The 17,464-nt window shown below is 38.9% G+C and overlaps 1 protein-coding gene across 1 annotated transcript; it reads right to left on the bottom strand.

Annotated features, from left to right (window-relative positions):
- Positions 1–53: 53 nt before the first annotated feature.
- cars2 (cysteinyl-tRNA synthetase 2, mitochondrial) lies at positions 54–17,402 on the bottom strand. Its single transcript, XM_032505908.1, has 15 exons — positions 17,118–17,402; positions 16,995–17,045; positions 16,795–16,912; positions 16,630–16,701; positions 15,873–15,978; positions 15,688–15,768; positions 7,196–7,325; positions 5,800–5,933; positions 5,231–5,298; positions 5,041–5,107; positions 4,501–4,639; positions 2,821–2,944; positions 1,548–1,646; positions 1,040–1,249; positions 54–953 (listed from the first exon to the last, which is right to left on the bottom strand). The coding sequence occupies exons 1-15, from the start codon at positions 17,345–17,347 to the stop codon at positions 867–869; spliced, it is 1,716 nt and encodes a 571-aa protein (XP_032361799.1). The 5' UTR covers positions 17,348–17,402; the 3' UTR covers positions 54–866.
- Between the last annotated feature and the right edge of the window lie 62 nt (positions 17,403–17,464).

Raw genomic sequence — 17,464 nt, 5'->3', positions numbered from 1 at the left:
TAAAAAGGATTTAACATTGTGAATTTTTTTTTATTAATTCATGTCATGTTTTCTGTTTGGGCTTTTTTACTGTGACATGACTTCATGACAATGTCATATAAGGAATATAAGGACTTTGAGAGGATAAGATGTACCAATTAAACATAACTTCTTACCTAACATGCCATTGAGATGTCCAAAACCTATATCTTTAAATCCATCTGAGTTGATCCATGTTTGACAAGATGCACAGTATGTATGCAGTATCTCTGCTTCTCAGCAAATAAGGAGAGCGGAAGATGACGGATATCTGGCCAAAAAGAGTCATCTGAGAGATATTCCGGCAGCACCGGATAAATTATGGAAGTGCCACATCATGGAAATAGACTAGTTTGAACAAATGTCATTTTTGTAAGGATTTATAGTATATGTAGCACAAATTACTTTGCTGTACTGAGTAGAGTGAGATATCAGACTGATGTCTGAGTGTTGTTAATATTTCCCCAAATGCCAAGAATGTTCCTTAAATACACTTTAAATGTGTAATGGCATTATAGTCCTATAGGGTCAGCAATGTGTGACTACTATTTAAACTGAGGTGAGGACAACATTCATTGTGCCTTCTGTGTTCAACTCACATGTATCATACATAGTAACATCTGCACCATAAAAATGTATTAACTGCTTAAACAGGTATAATCTACTTTCTGACTCATGTAGCAATAAATATACACTTTTTATACACTGATGACAGGCACATCAGGCATTTAACCATAAGTTAGCTTTTGTTATAAAATCAAGATGGTTTGGTCTCGTCTTTCCGTTGATGAGGTTAAATTGAAGCCACAAGCCCAAAACAAAGTCAGTCTTAGAGGCGGAGATGTATTTCAACTGGATGTCTCCTGATCTTTATCCTGTCCTCTCTGACTCGGTTTTCCCTGAGTTAGCTCCCATGTGGAGGTGGTTCCTCTGTCCTGAAAAACAAAAATGTATCAGTCCAATCTTAACTCAAATTGTGTAAAATATCGTTTTGATTTTGACGTAAGCCAACATGGCATACCTTAATCAGCACACCCATGGGTGCCAGGTCACGTCTGAGGATGTCACAGGCTTTGAGGAGAGGGATTCTCTCTGGGTAAAGTTTGTTGGGGGATCCAGTGATTGGACCATCTTGGCGAGCAAGTGCAAACGCTCGAACTTCACTTCTGAAATGAGTGAGCTTCTCCACGACGCCCTCCAGACTCCCACAACTACTGACCACATCAGCCTCCTGAATGACGGTAGAACAGCACAGGTATGGAAATGTGTCAGAAACAACCGCTTCTAATCTGGACTCCTTCAAATATCTGGTGATATTCTGTGTTTTTCTTATTGTCAACAAATCAAATATGCAGAGCCAAACCAACAATGAATGTATCTTACTAAATATTGTGTGTGTCAAAAGCCTGATTTATCTTATTCCTCTGCACCAGAGCTCCATTGTTGTCCATTTTGACCCACACCCTCCTGCTGCCAGTTGAGAATCTCCCAAAAATAATGTAGTGTTAACGTTATCCCTGAGCTCTGACCTTATTGTGCAGCAGATCGATCCCAAACACATCCAAGACATCTCTGATGTAACTGACCATCGCTCCGAACACTGCAGGGCTCCGAGCCACCCCCTCGGACTGAAAACACACACAAACACACACACTTTCAGCAAGGACTGTGTTTTACTTGAGTCACTCTCAGTGCTAAAAACTATTGACACTTAACCATTAACATTTGGTGCCTCATTGTGTTGTGCAATAAAATGTTTCAGTCTGACTAAAATCTTAATCTCTATTTTGAATTGCTTATGCTTGTTGCCACTGACCCTCCACACAGAAAACAATCTGTTGTCGTAAAGCAGGTGTAGAGCTAAAGCAACCAAAGTTTGTCGTAGCAACAAACGTAATAATAATAACTTAAATTATTTAGTGCCTTCTGTAAAACCCAAGGATGCTTTACACAAGTTAAGGGGGGCAAAGAGACACAAATTCATGTATGCTACTGATATGCAACCACATTGTACACAATTTAAAGTACAAACCACTCAATTTCAACATTTTATTTCTTTAGAAACTTTACACAATCGACTAAATAAATTCCATCCCTCTTCCCTACAAAACTCGTCCCTATAACCTATTAAATAGGCCTTACCCAAAATAAATCTGTTTGGTACTGGCAATTTGTTTTGTTTTGTCATGGTTCATGTCTGCAATAAACATGACAGAAAAGAAATTGTGGCAGAGAATCGTGATATTAATTCTAAGCTAAAAAATAGTGATTCATATTTTTCCCTGAATCGTGCAGGCCTACTATAAAATCAATTATATATTATTTCCACTGCACTGTCACTCCATCTGCACCGCAGCTCTGCGTGCAAGTGTGTCAGAGCCAGAAGGAGAGGAGAGAACAGAGAAGCTTGTGCTTATGCGCTCTAAGGTTTCAAAACGTTTGGACTTGTTAGATTTACCTTAAAGTTGAAATTGACAAACAGTAACGGCCGTGTATGACATTAAATTAGCAAGCCCACTAACATTAAAAATGATATAACATTATTGTGAAAAGTAAGAAACAAATTGATTTAACGTGATAACGTGATTTAACGTGGTACTCTTAATTTCGTCAGTACCCTAAAAAGAAAAGACGTAATTTGGTCGGCACCCTAAAAAGTACCATAAAAAGTAAGTTTGGTACCCAACCCTATCCACTACTGGTAAGGTAGTAACAACCTTTGACTGAATAGCAGAAATAGAAATAGAACTGTAACCTTGAGTCTGTACATGTAATTCCAGGAGTCACATGTCAGTGTGTTACCTTAGAAACAGGCTGAAGTTGGCAGTTTCCATGATAAACCAGATTCATCACAGCACCAATGGCTCTTGGGGTATCAAAGTCATCTGCCAGTGCTTTCACCACGCTGTGTTTAGTCTCAGACAACCTGAAACACAAGAACAAAAGTCCTCATCTGAAACAGAATTAGAATAAGGAATAATCATTTTGTATTTACTTTTCATTTTTGAGGGGGTAACACTATTTAACTTTTAAAAAGTGAAATAGCAAAATTCAAGCCAATACATACAGAACCTTATTCTCCACACAATGCATTTTGCATATGCAGGTGCTGTTGGAAATCATTTGATAATTCTTTGTTGAGAGCCTCATCCTGTGCTTTCCTGCCATCACGTTCCCACGCCACTTCAAACCTCCCCCAGTTGCCACTTTACCATTGTGAAAGTCTACATTGCTGATTTGGTCATTTTAAATTAAATATAACTTTTAATTCAGTGTGCTGATGTGCCGCAAAGCACCAGGCAAAAGTTTCATCATACTTATTATACTGCTTATTGTCCTTCTTCCGTATAGATGTTTCGCCACACTACTTGTCTCGCAGCACTGCCAAGACGTGCATAAAATACATCAAAACTGTATTTTTGGGGAATGGTGAGCTATGTCTTGTCTCAAACATTTGCCTAGAGGTTTTCACAAAAGAAATCCCAAAATGAATTTCCCCATAGACAATACTGTAAAGGGAAATCATCCCTTCTTTTTTTTGGAGCCCTTCCGATCTGCCATACTTTACGTAGAAAAATGATTATTAGTTTAAACAGGCCATGACACTTTGTAGAGCTTGTTCACCTCCAGCATGACTTTTGTTGATGAGGTTCTTAATGAAGGCTTAACAACAAATAGACTTGAAAATGAAAAAGTGAGTTCTGTGATTGGGGGAACAGCTGTAAGATTCCCGGAAAAATTTCTGAACACAGTTTAGACTCTTCATCATTTTAAGTCAAAATGTAGGAAAACTTTGCGCCTGATATAGAGCACGTTTTCCTCCCATCCTCGAATGCTGTGTGGAGTAGCCAGACTCTGCTTCAGAGGAGGGTCTGGCAAAGTGAGACTAGCGAGCTAGAGACTGACTGAAGAGAGGGAGCGGCATCATAACAAAGCAGTGAATCATTTATATATTAGAAATGCATCTGTAGCAAGTATGACTATCACTATTCTCATTCATATTTTTATGATGTCACAAATGATATCCAGCTACAACAGGAAACAGCTGGTTTGGGTTAGTAACAACTACTTGCAGCTGCACACAGCGGATGTTTTTTATTGTGCGGTAGCTTAGTTTTATTGACAGTTTATTATTATACTATCTGGAAGGATCATTTCCACAATTTTGTCAGACACTTATAATAACAATCTGAGCCTGGCAGTGACTTAAACAACTCTTTTAGCGGACAAAATTAAAAATTGATTTGACCTCCAAGATTACAATGCAGCTTGGATCGCGGCTGCCGGTTACAGCATTCTCGCTCAGTTCTCGCTAGACTCATTTCAAAGATTTTTGTTCACATTAGTCACTTAAGCAACTTTTATGTTAACTCTTCAACAACCCTAACGCCTCACACAAAGAACAAATAAAATGAGATACAAATACAATGAAGACGATCCAAAACATCAATGAATTGATCAAACTGTGGAGGAAGTGACTACCTCTCCCAGAGAACAGCTTCCTGTACAGGTGTACACTGCAGCTGACCCTTTATGTAGGCCTTAGCATCGTGGATGAAGGTGGAGATGGTGCCCAGAGAGGTCCGAGCCTCCAACATGCTGCTTTCACTGTAGTCTATAGCTGTGGAGACACCCCAAGAAATCAATCTTTAAAATTAAACATCTTACTGCAATGAATGTCAAACAAGACACGGCATACATCCATTACTGTGGAGAATGTGGAAGCTGGAAGCTACTTCTTTCAGTGTTAATTACATTACATTAATTGCCTGATATTAGAAAAACAAATGATTTTGCTTTTAGATTATGCAGTTCCAAAAATATAGGTTAAAACCAATAACGTTATGGTTACATATGCCAATAATTTAAATTTCTTCTGTCTTTAAATTGGAGAATACATTTAGTTTTTTGGATATGGATTCAAATGAATTTTTTAATAATTTGAAATCACATTGCACTGGTCAAAAGCACAGATTGAAGAAACCAAGGCATACAAAAAACAGAACCACTTATTTTCCCCACCTGATCTGTATTTGGTCAAAAGACAAAACATCCTAAATTCACTGGCAGAGTAAGACTGCAAGAAATCCTAATTGAAGACAAGAAAAGACAGAATTAATATTTTCACAGACTGCAATTTACAATAGGGAAGATTCTGGGATTTATTCTTATAGTTACTCAATAAGAGATGAATAATTCATGATGACTTTACCTTGATGGTGACATAGTTCTTTAAAGATTTAGACATTTTCTCTGCACTGCCTTTTAGGTGTAAGTGTCCTAGAAGCATAACAATATACCAGGTGCACATATTAAAAAACAGAAACACTAGGCATGGCAGTGTTTAGAGAGGAAGCCACTTGACTTGACATAAGAAGAGTTGTGCAGCAGTGTTCAGAGTTCTCACAGAGGTTAGTTGAAAATAGAGACAGGAATATTCTTACTTTTTAATTTGTTAATATTCCCTTTGTCTTTAACCACTGTATGTGGAGATTAACTATTACCATACACACTGTTAAAAATGTATCCTTTATTTTGTGAACAAAGAAATGCACTAATATAGCCCGCACACCTACAACTGATAGATGATCAGAAAAGAGTTACAATGACATACTACCAGCGCAGTATGATGAGAAGGAAACTAAAAACACTGCACATATGGATTGGAAACACTCTTTGCATCTCTAGTATAAAGGAGTCTTTCTGACCGCAATAGAGAATTCCCACAACACAATTTATTAGACCTTTAGGAACAAAAATGGTTTGAGAGTTAGGATTTACCTGAATGGAGGAAGTAGTTTGCCCATTGTCCACACTGGTGATAAGCTTCACTCTGAGCAATCTCATTCTCATGGTGAGGAAAGGCCAGGTCAATACCTCCAGAGTGGATATCTAGCTGACTCCCAAACACTGAACTGAAACCACAACAGAGAAAACAACACAAAAGACTGAGTCTGAAGAGCATGCAGTATAAGTATTAAACAGTCTATTGAATATTTCCATGAATTGATAAATGGCATTGATAAATGGCAATCACAAGTTCAAAGAGACCACAGTGATGTGTTATTCATTTTCCAATGCAATTAAAGGGTAACTACTGTTTTTTTTTCCAACCTGGACCCTATTTTTCTGTTTTTGTGTCAAAGTGACTGATGAGAACAACAATCTTTGAAATTAGTCCAGTATTAAACAAGATTGCTGCAGTCAGCAGCTGCAAAACAATGTAAGTTACTAGGGCAAATGACCAGCTTGTATCTATTTACGTTAACAAAAATGCTCGTTTTGCCACTGACAGGCTCAGATGTATATGCTAATTGTCTGACATAACATTCTAACATTATGGAAAGGATTTCTAAGGAGGTTGACCATTCAGAGTAAGATCCTTTTTTTGAAAACATAAAAACATTCGCAAAATTGTGTTCGCTAAACCCACCAGACTGCATGTAAATAAACAAAATAAAAACTTGGAAAGTCGTTTTAGGTTGTCTTTCCACTTTTCCAACCAGCACAACTCTAGTTTTGGTTGAAATAAACATGTAAAACCTTGTTGGCTCTGTACACGCTAACAGTATTGCTTTTTAAATGGAGTCTGGTGGGCATAGCACTAGCGACTTCAGAGCTGTTTCTGGTTAAACAGAAACGTCTCAAAGTGGTTTTAAAGGTTTATCATTTATCATTTTTTATGCCTTTTTATAAAAAAGGAAGTATTTTCTCATAGTAATTTAATATTATTATTAACATTTTAGGCGCATGGATCTTAATTAAAATAAGAATTTTTTTGTGCATTGAGGTAGAGATGGGCAATATATCGATCATATATCGGTATCGTGATATGAGACTAGATATCGCCTTCAATTTTGGATGACGTAATATGGCATAAGTAGTGTCTTTTCCAGGTTTTAAAGGCTGAAACCAGTAAAGTTGTAATTATCTTAACTTACCAGACTATTCTAGCTGTTATTGGCCTTCACCAACTTAGTCATTGTAAAAATCTCATTGTGTAAATATTGTGTAAGTATTTGTATACAAATATTGTGATATTTGATTTTCTCCATATTGCCCAGCCCTACATTGAGGGGATGGTTACGTTGAACCTGCATCATCAGAAAGGCCCAAAGATAAACTCAGTGTATAATATAAGACTAAATAAAGCAGACAGGATGTTGTAAATCCAAACCTAGCGATCGTAGAGCATTCAATGTGCCAGCCAGGTCTTCCTCTGCCCCACGGAGATTCCCAGTATGGTTCCTGAGGTTTGGACCGCTTCCAAAGAGCAAAATCCCTTGAGTCACGTTTATTTGTGCTGCCTGTAGAACAGTGCAGTTTGTTGTCCATTAGTAAAGCCAACATATAGTCTGCCTAATACAGAACAAGCAGTGCCAGTTATTACACTGTTAAACACTAAAAAAACAAAACATTCCAGAACCTTTAATGGCCTACTATAAACTGAGCAGAACTTTGATTACCAACAAAGACATTTTGAGAAGTTAAAACAGAAAGAATAGCTGCAGAGAATAATACATTCTGTTATTACTGAGTCGGTATTATATTTATTTTAGAGTTAAGGCCAAAAATATTAAAACTACTTTAACAAAGTGGGAAATGATCACACCTATGCTATCTGGTGGAAAGAGTTCTCCCAAAAAAGTCTTTCATATTTGGAAAAGATAACAGCACTCCACTCTATCAAGTAATTGTCTTCAGTGATACAGACCAGGGGCCGTACTACAGAAACTTCTTAACAGGCAGATCCTAGCCTAACTGTTTGGAAACCATGGTAATTGGGTAAGGACCAAATTTAGAAAAATCTATTTAGGAAACAAATGCCAGTTTCTTGTTTCTGTTGTATGTTTCAATGAGATAAACATATAGTTTACATATAGTTACTAGGTGTTGGAGCTATTCATTATTTTGTTATATATATAGTAGCTAATTATTTGATTTGTTTAATTTCAGTTTTCCTTTAATTATGCAGCTACATAAATTTGGTTATCATTAGTATTTTATTTGGGTTAGTTTTAGTGCTTTTGTTTTGAAGGTACCAGGCAGCCTTAGCCACCAGGTGTAGTCTACAAGTATAGGTGAACAGGTATGTGGGAGTTAGACACCGGGGGAGGGCTGATGGTTTTTTAACAGAGACAGAGACAGAGACAGAGATAGAGACAGAGACAGAGACACAGACACAGAGATAGAGACAGAGACACAGACACAGAGTTACAGAGCCTAGAGACGCCATTGATCATTCACGTGAAATGTTTGTTTGCCAAGAAAATGGATCAATAAACCTGACAGAACGCCATCTCTGCCTGGACAATCAAAGTTTTTATCTCTGCGTAAGATTCACTCCTTCGGTGCTTCAGTGGCTGTTGTAAATTGAGTTTTTAAGTTTGTTTTATTCAATCGGAGGACAATTCGCCACTACACAAGTAAAAAACCCGCCCTTGAAGTGGATTTTTGTTTTTGGATTTTGTGGAAGTTTTGGATCGCTCACGAGGAAAAGACAACTATTGGAGTTTTCTGTGAATGGATGCGCATGGAGAGCCAGCGGCCTACGGACAACGCTCAAAGCCACGCAACAGCATCGGTATGTGAAAAGATTAACTCAGGATGCTGTATTGGAAAACGGCTTTACTATTGGAGTACTTGAGCCATTGTTTCACTGCATATTGATGAACATTGGGACTTTAAAGAAAAAGAAATTTGTTGTTTGGATGACGCGCACAGTCAGATTGCGCAATCCTCACTAGAACTGCAAGCATTCATAAAATCTCCGATGCAAATCATGAATTGAAAAATGTTTCCCTGTATTGTCTGAAATACTGCAAATAAAGTGTGGGCGTTAAACGAGTCTTAAAGGTCCCAGTTAAGGAGATAATGTCCGACACTGCAGCGGGTGCAATGAGTGAAACAGCGTCTGCACGCTCTGGAAAGCGGGGCGTTAAGCTCACAATAAAAGGCTTGGCATTTTATGTGAAAACGTGTCAAGAAAAGAGATCTTTAAAATGCAAACAAGCCAAGAGGTACATGAAACAAGTGCGTGATTTGATGGACTCCCCTGACAATGTGAAATGTGTGCATTCACAGCTGGCTAAATTCATCAAATGTCACGAGGAAGCAAATGACATGCATGAATCCATATTAAATCTGAATTTACCAGAGGATGAGGTTGAAAGACAAAAGAAATATTTTCAAGAGAAAAGAACTTTGTTTTATGACTTTACTGAAGAGGTAAAGAGTTGGTGTACTGAAGCTGGCCACCCATATGTGGAATTAAAGGACAATGATGTTGAACACCCTGATAACCAAAGTGTGGCTTCTGATGGTATTAATCCTGAGGACAGTGCTTCAAACATTTCACGTGTGACAGACATTCATTCCAGGCCACACTCTCAGTTATCCAGATTATCATCCACCTCATCTGCAAGAATTAAAACGGAAGCTAATAAGGCAGCACTTGAGGAGCACATGGCTGCATTAAAAAAGAAACATTCATTGGAAGCCAAAGAGGAGGAGCTAAGAGGGGAAATGGAAAAATTAGCTCTGGAAACAAAACTGGCTGCAGCTAATGCAAAACTTCATGTACTGGAAATTAACTCAAAGTCTGGTATTAAAGTGTCTGATGGAATGAACTCATATCTTGAGAAGAACAGTACCCAAAGAACAAGTGGATTAAATCCCAATGCAGATTATTTTGTGCCGGAAAGGATTGATAAAAGCAAGAGTAATAAAGTGATGCATACATATGCATTTTTGGATCCAGGGAGTTCAGGTACATTCTGTACAGTCAGTTTGGCAAAGAGACTGGGCTTGGGAGGCAAACCAGCTAACATTGTATTAAGAACAATGGGGCAAAAGAAGATTGTGAGCACCACGGTACTGACTGGTTTGGAAGTTTCTGGTATGGACACAGATGATTTCATGGAGTTGTCTCATGTCCTAACTCAAAAGACTATGCCAGTTTCAAGGTTGAATATTCCACGACAGGAGGATGTTGCAAAATGGTCCTACCTAAGGAAGATAAAACTTCATGATGTGGATGCAGATGTTGATTTTCTCATTGGGACTGATGCAGCAAAAGTGATGGAACCTTGGGAGGTGATTAACAGCCAAGGAGAAGGACCCTACGCAGTCCGGACCAGAGTTGGCTGGGTAATTAATGGACCACTGCGCGGTGGAGACAGCAATGGAGTCAAGACTGGCTGCTCTGTTGTCACAACCAACCGGATTTCTGTGGAACATCTGGAAGACATGCTCATTAAGCAATACAATCACTATTTTAATGAAAGAACGTCTGAGGAGCAGTTGGAAATGTCAAGAGAGGAAATCAAGTTCATGCAAACTGTGAGTAGAACAACAGAACTTATAGCTGGACATTATTTCATTGACTTACCTTTCCGAGCTAAAGACCCTGTCCTACCAAACAATCGCTGTGTTGCAGAGCAGAGGCTTCAAGGCCTGAAGAGGAAATTTGGAAGAAATGTCAAGTATAAGGATGAATACACCTCATTTCTCAGTGATATGTTGGCTCAAGACTATGCTGAAATAATACCCACTGATCAGTTGGAACAAGATGATGGAAAAGTGTGGTACATTCCCCATCACGGAGTACATCACCCCACCAAAGGAAAGCTAAGAGTTGTGTTTGACTGTGGTGCCACATATAAAGGAACGTCACTGAACTGCCAGCTTTTACAGGGCCCAGATCTCACCAACTCTCTTATTGGGGTCCTTATTCGATTCAGGAAAGAACCTGTTGCAGTTATGGCTGACATCAGTGCCATGTTTCATCAGGTAAAAGTGCCTGATAAACATAAGAACTTCCTGCGCTTTCTTTGGTGGCCCAATGGCAACACTGACAAGGAACCAAAGGAATACCGAATGAGAGTTCATTTGTTTGGAGCTGTGTCATCCCCAAGTTGTGCAAATTATGCCTTGAGGAGAACTGCAGAGGACAATGCATCTGATTTTCCTCCTGAAGTGATCAGCACAATCAACCACAACTTTTACGTGGATGACTGCCTAAAGTCAACAGCTTCAGAGGTAGATGCCATTCGTATTGTAAAGGACTTGACTGCACTTTGTCACAAAGGTGGATTTAGTCTTCAGAAATGGGTAACTAACAGACGTTCTGTGCTGATGTCAATTCCAAATGACATCCGAGCAACAGGGATGAAAGAGTTGGATTTGGACACGGACCAGCTTCCTATGGAAAGAGCACTTGGACTGCAGTGGTGTGCTGAATCTGACAAGTTTGGGTTCAGGGCTGTGTTGCAGGAACGGCCTCATACCAGGAGAGGTATTTTGTCAGTGGGGAGCTCATTGTATGATCCATTAGGGTTTTTGGCCCCCTTTATCATGCCAGCCAAGTTAATGTTGCAGGAGCTCTGTAGGAGAAACTTAAAGTGGGATGAACAAATTCCCCCTTTCTTCTCCAAACAATGGTATGACTGGCTGAGTGACCTCCAAAGAATAAGTGAATTCAAGGTGGATCGTTGCATTAAACCCCAGAACTTCAGTGCATCTGTAACAGCACAAATTCATCATTTTTCTGATGCCAGTTTAGTTGGTTATGGTACGGTGGCTTACCTGAGACTACAAGATGGTAACAATGTGCATGTTTCATTTCTTGTGGGATAAGCCAGAGTTACACCTCTAAAGTCAATCACCATTCCTCGGCTGGAGCTTACAGCAGCAGTTCTTGCTGTTCGTATGGATCAAATGCTTCACAGGGAGATGCAGTGTCAGTTGGAGAAGTCAAGGTTTTGGACCGACAGTACAACTGTTCTCAAGTACATCAGCAACGAAACTAAACGCTTCCATACTTTTGTTGCTAACAGAGTCTCTGTTATTAGAGAAGCCACAGATGTTGACCAGTGGAAGTACGTGGGCTCCAAGGTCAATCCGGCAGACGAAGCATCTCGTGGATTGAGAGCCAAAGAATTTCTTCTAAGTGGAAAATGGATAAAAGGACCAGATTTTCTCTATTCGCCAGAGAAGGACTGGCCTGTATCTGACATGGATCTAAATGCAATTTCAGAGGATGACCCAGAGGTCAAAAGAGAAGCATCAGTGAATGCCATTGTCAAGAACTCAGAAGATCCCACAACTCATCTCATCAACTACTTCTCATCTTGGAGGAAACTTAAAACATCAGTTGCCTGGTTCCTCAAGCTAAAGGAAGTTCTTTTGCTTTTGAGCCAAAAGAGACAAGAACTTAAAGCTGCTGAGAGTGACAAGAATACAGGAGTTAAAGGTTGTGTAGAACAGAAACTTCAGAGCTTCAAAGCGACGCTTGGAGTAAAAGGCTTGACTTTGGAGAATTGTGATGAAGCAGAGAAGGCAATACTTCGTTTTTGCCAGAAAGATAAGTTCAAGAGTGAAATTGCTTCATTAAATCATGGCTCAGGTAATGTTTTCAAGGACAGTCCATTGTACAAGCTATATCCTTTACTGGAAGACGGCATTCTCAGAGTTGGTGGTCGCTTGCAAAGGTCAGCACTACCAGCAGAAACCAAACATCCTGTTATCCTTTCAAAGGACCTGCATGTTTCCCAGCTGATTTTACGCCATATCCATCAACAAGTAGGACATGCTGGTAGAAACCAAATGTTGAACAGACTTCGACAAAGATATTGGATAATTAATGCCAACTCTGCTGCAAGGAAGACAATTACAGAATGCATTGTGTGTAAACGTTACAGAGGAAAACTTGGAGAGCAAAAGATGGCAGACTTACCTGAGGAGAGAGTTATGCCGGACAAGGCTCCTTTCACGGACGTGGGAGTTGACTATTTTGGCCCTCTAGTGGTTAAAAGAGGCAGAAGTCTTCCAAAAAGGTATGGAGTACTTTTCACCTGTCTGACCAGTCGCGCTGTACACCTGGAAGTGGCACACTCCCTTGACACTGACTCCTGCATTAATGCTGTGCGGAGATTCATTTGTAGAAGAGGTCCTGTGTCAAGTTTAAGGTCTGATAATGGCACAAATTTCGTTGGAGCAAACAAAGAGTTGAAGCAAAGTCTTGCTGCTTTAAATAATGCGAAAATACAAGGTGCCTTAATTCAAGATGGAATTAAGTGGAGTTTTAACACGCCAGCAGCATCACATCAAGGTGGCATTTGGGAGCGCCTGATTCGCTCAGTAAGAAGCATACTTACCTCTGTTCTTGGACAGCAAGTATTAGATGATGAAGGTCTGCAGACACTGTTTTGCGAGGTGGAGGCAATATTGAATGACAGACCCATCACAAAGGTTTCTGATGACCCCAATGACCTTGAAGCTCTTACTCCAAATCATATCATTCTGCTGAAAGCAAAACCCATTCTCCCACCAGGACTCTTTGAGAAAAGCGACTTGTACATAAGAAGAAGATGGAAGCAAGTACAATATATTGCAGAGATCTTTTGGAAAAGATGGACATCTGAGTACTTACTTGTGATGCAGGAAAGACAAAAATGGGCTAAGGCAAGAAGAAGCTTCTCTCCAGGTGATATTGTCATCATTGCTGACGCTACAGCTCCAAGAGGATCATGGATGATGGGCCAAGTTTTGAGTACCAAGTCCGACTCTAAGGGATTGGTTCGTTCTGTGTGCATACAAACTAAGACCAGTGTGTTGGAGAGACCTATAACGAAGATCTGCCTGCTACTGGAGGCCACAGTGTAGCATCATGGACATCAATTCTCTTTCTCTCATTCTATCCTATCTTCTTTCTGTCTGTTTCTTTTACAGCAATCGGATGAAGGAAAACCTAATTGATATGGGGTAGTTAGAGTATAGCTCCCTTTATTGAAATAAAGAAAGGTAATTGTGAATTTATACTTTTCACAATTAGGGGCCGGAATGTTGGAGCTATTCATTATTTTGTTATATATATAGTAGATAATTATTTGATTTGTTTAATTTCAGTTTTCCTTTAATTATGCAGCTACATAAATTTGGTTATCATTAGTATTTTATTTGGGTTAGTTTTAGTGCTTTTGTTTTGAAGGGACCAGGCAGCCTTAGCCACCAGGTGTAGTCTACAAGTATAGGTGAACAGGTATGTGGGAGTTAGACACCGGGGGAGGGCTGATGGTTTTTTAACAGAGACAGAGACAGAGATAGAGACAGAGACAGAGACACAGACACAGAGATAGAGACAGAGACACAGACACAGAGTTACAGAGCCTAGAGACGCCATTGATCATTCACGTGAAATGTTTGTTTGCCAAGAAAATGGATCAATAAACCTGACAGAACGCCATCTCTGCCTGGACAATCAAAGTTTTTATCTCTGCGTAAGATTCACTCCTTCGGTGCTTCAGTGGCTGTTGTAAATTGAGTTTTTAGTTTGTTCTATTCAATCGGAGGACAATTCGCCACTACACTAGGGTTTAGCTTGGCAAGATAAAAAAGTAGGGTAGCATCAGTTGCTAGGTAGCAGATGTAAAATTTGATAACCAATGTTGGACTGAAGGTTTCCTTTGAATTGAATTTCTGCTATGTCTTTATAATATTTGTATTTCTCTACCAATACATAAACAATGTTTTGTATTCAAACTATTGAGCATAAAGCAACCATGCCTGTCTAAAATGAATAAAAACAAAGATTTTGGTAATATTTTGATTATTAGATCAGATCATGCGTTCAATCTAGAGATGTAAAGGCATGAGGATAATCTACGTTAAAGTAGTTTATGTTCTTTTTCTGTTATTTGTCTGTTAAACTAGATAATAAAACAAAGTTCTGTGGCGTTCATTGTTTGAGAGTTTAACCTGAGGCAGACCGACAACAAAGCTAGAAATCCCATCACATCCATACAGGGATAGTAGTATAACAGTGAGACACTGGTATCGGATCAGTACTCCGTATCGGCGCAAGTTCAGGTATCAGAATCAGTATCGGGAATAAAAAAAAACAGTATCGGACCATCTCTATTTCAATCATCAAGATCTTATAATTGTGCATTTATGTTGCAGACAATATTTTTTTCAATTTTGCCTGAACTTAATATGTAATCACTGTCTTTGGTATTCTAAATGACTAATATACTACGTTAAGCAATTTATTATGTAAAAATCCTAAATACATTTAGTAGTATGGCCTATAGGCAGGTAACTACAATTAGACACCCAAGAGAGAAACAACCTACTGCAATATATTAATATTTATTATTGTGTAAAAAATTGCAACAACTCTGCCTCTGCTAGATAGTCTCAGGGATTAACTTGTTTTGGTAGGTGTTTGCAAATGAAGTTAAGTGTTCACACAAAAACAGTAACGTGAACTATTTAAATTACCTGGATACGTGGTTAAACGTAATTTGCTCTTACCAGTGTATTGCTGTGTCTGTGTACTTTGTCTATAGCAATCCCCGCTAGTCAGTCCCAAAATATCCCAGTTCAATATAGTAAACTCCAAAACCACTAAAAGAACCAAGCAGGCCTGACATTGCCCCAGATGTCAGGCTTTATCCTGTCAAATTGACTTTCATTGATCTAGACTAACCTAACATAAGATATGATAAAGTGAGAATAGATAGGATTGCATTCCTAAAGTTGGATAGGGTTTGCTTCTACAATACCAAATTGGGAAAAATCCTTCTCCAGGAAGATTCTGTAATACAGCCCCAGTCCTCTAATATGACAAAATGACTGAGACTGACTGAAGAAGACAGAAACACTTACCAGGTTCTCCCTGAGAATCCACAGCTCCTACAAACTTGCCATAACGATCACCAATGGACTGGATGTCAAAATACACATCACCTGCAACCAAGGCATTTCACAAATGTTGAATCCGGTATTGTGGGGACACAGCCAATATTTCATAAGAGAAATAACAGTAATTCCTAAAGGTACTACACATTCACCTTCTTTTGTGGCATAAGCGTGTCCATTTTTGATGATCCTCTCAATAAACGCGACAATATGATGCACATTTTCAGTGACTCTTAAATACACTGCAGGAGGAATCACCTTAAGAAACAATGACAGAATATAAGATATATAGATAAACACATGTCACAGTAGTTCCAGTTTGTGTCACAGCAAATCCCTTTTTCATTCTTCATGCATTTATGGTTACACTTGAATTAGACCAATAATAATAGAAAAAAATGAACTTCAGGACATGACAGGTTGAGTAACAAGATATAATTATATACTACCTTTTATAGACATGTTAATAACAAATTCAATAAAAAAATACCCCTCTGGCGCATGTTGAAATAGTTCATATTTTGCAAGTGCAGAATCTGACAACACAGTTCACCTTGGGAAAGCATCCTTAACCAGACTGAGTAGGTTAGGTGGAGACAGAGCTCAGAGTCTACTTGAATAAATTAAGTTGATGATCTAGTTAAATGCAAAAATGCATTATCTGATCCACTGGATCAGTGTAGGCGTAGTGAGTATCAGCAAGATGTGACATATAGTTTCTTTGTAATGTCATTTTAGAATTCTGTATCTCAATTACAGTCATTATTTGTGTTTGATTTTAACAAAAGTTGTGGCCTTTTTCCATGTTGTATAAATGCACTATTCCGAGAGTGTCTCACACAGCTTAATCTAAAATAATTTATGTCATCCTTGAAGATCTCATACATTAGCTTTGATCTAATCACCCACCTTTAATGACAGCATATCCCTCTTGAATTCATCCTCATACACTGTGGCTATGGCGGTTGGGGAAACATTGTCCTAGTAAAAGGAAGCAAATTTTATGAATAATGCTTTCAACAGAGATAATAAAAACAGCAGTCATAAAAATCAATGATTTTATCACACTCTTACCTCCCAACTTCTTTTGATAATTTTGTCATCAATGTCAGTGATGACCATGGCATGGATAACAGTGATTCCAAACAACCTGGACAAAATCCTCTGCAGGATATCAAACCTGACATATGAGCTGTGACAAGACCCAAAATTTAGCTCAAACACATTTTACAATATTTTGCTTACATTCAAAAAAAAAAAATGTTTATCATTACCATGCATGACCCAGGTGGGCATGGTCGTATACGGTGGGTCCACAGCTATACCTACAACACAAAACATGTAAAATACCGTGCAAGGTTATTATGCATACGTTACATTCGTCTTATAGTCCGTACCAGGTAGCTACTCTCTCTCTTCCCAGAATGAGAGGCTCTTTTTGTTTGGTCAGGCTGTTGAAAGTCGTTAAACCCGTGGCAAACCCGCTGGGTCTCACCCATTTCTTCCCTGAAACACTGCTACAGGGTCCATTTGAAATGAATTTGTCAGCGTTGACTGACTGAGCTTTATTGAAAACGCCGCGGAGGAGCTTTGCTTTCCGTAACACCGACCTTAAGTTCCTCCACATGTTGAGACCTTGTTATGAATGGAGCAACATTCGCACTGATACCTTAGCCTTATTACTCGACTCGCACAAAAATAACCGGGACGCCACTTTGCAGCTAACGTAGTAGCATTCAGAACC

Source organism: Etheostoma spectabile, chromosome 24, assembly GCF_008692095.1.
Source record: "Etheostoma spectabile isolate EspeVRDwgs_2016 chromosome 24, UIUC_Espe_1.0, whole genome shotgun sequence".
In the NCBI taxonomy this organism is placed as follows: Eukaryota; Metazoa; Chordata; class Actinopteri; order Perciformes; family Percidae; genus Etheostoma; species Etheostoma spectabile.
Note: the sequence above shows the minus strand (reverse complement) of the source record. Positions and strands in the feature narration are given on the sequence as shown.

What these genes read in the sequence shown, in the direction of transcription:
- cars2 (XM_032505908.1), bottom strand. Translation starts at nt 17,347, where the DNA reads ATGTGGAGGAACTTAAGGTCGGTGTTACGGAAAGCAAAGCTCCTCCGC. An exon ending in GGATTCTCAGGGAGAACCTG is followed by an intron (nt 7,326 to 15,687) that starts GTAAGTGTTTCT and finishes ACTGTTCTACAG; the next exon opens with GCAGCACAAATAAACGTGAC. An exon ending in TTTGACCAAATACAGATCAG is followed by an intron (nt 4,640 to 5,040) that starts GTGGGGAAAATA and finishes GTGTCTCCACAG; the next exon opens with CTATAGACTACAGTGAAAGC.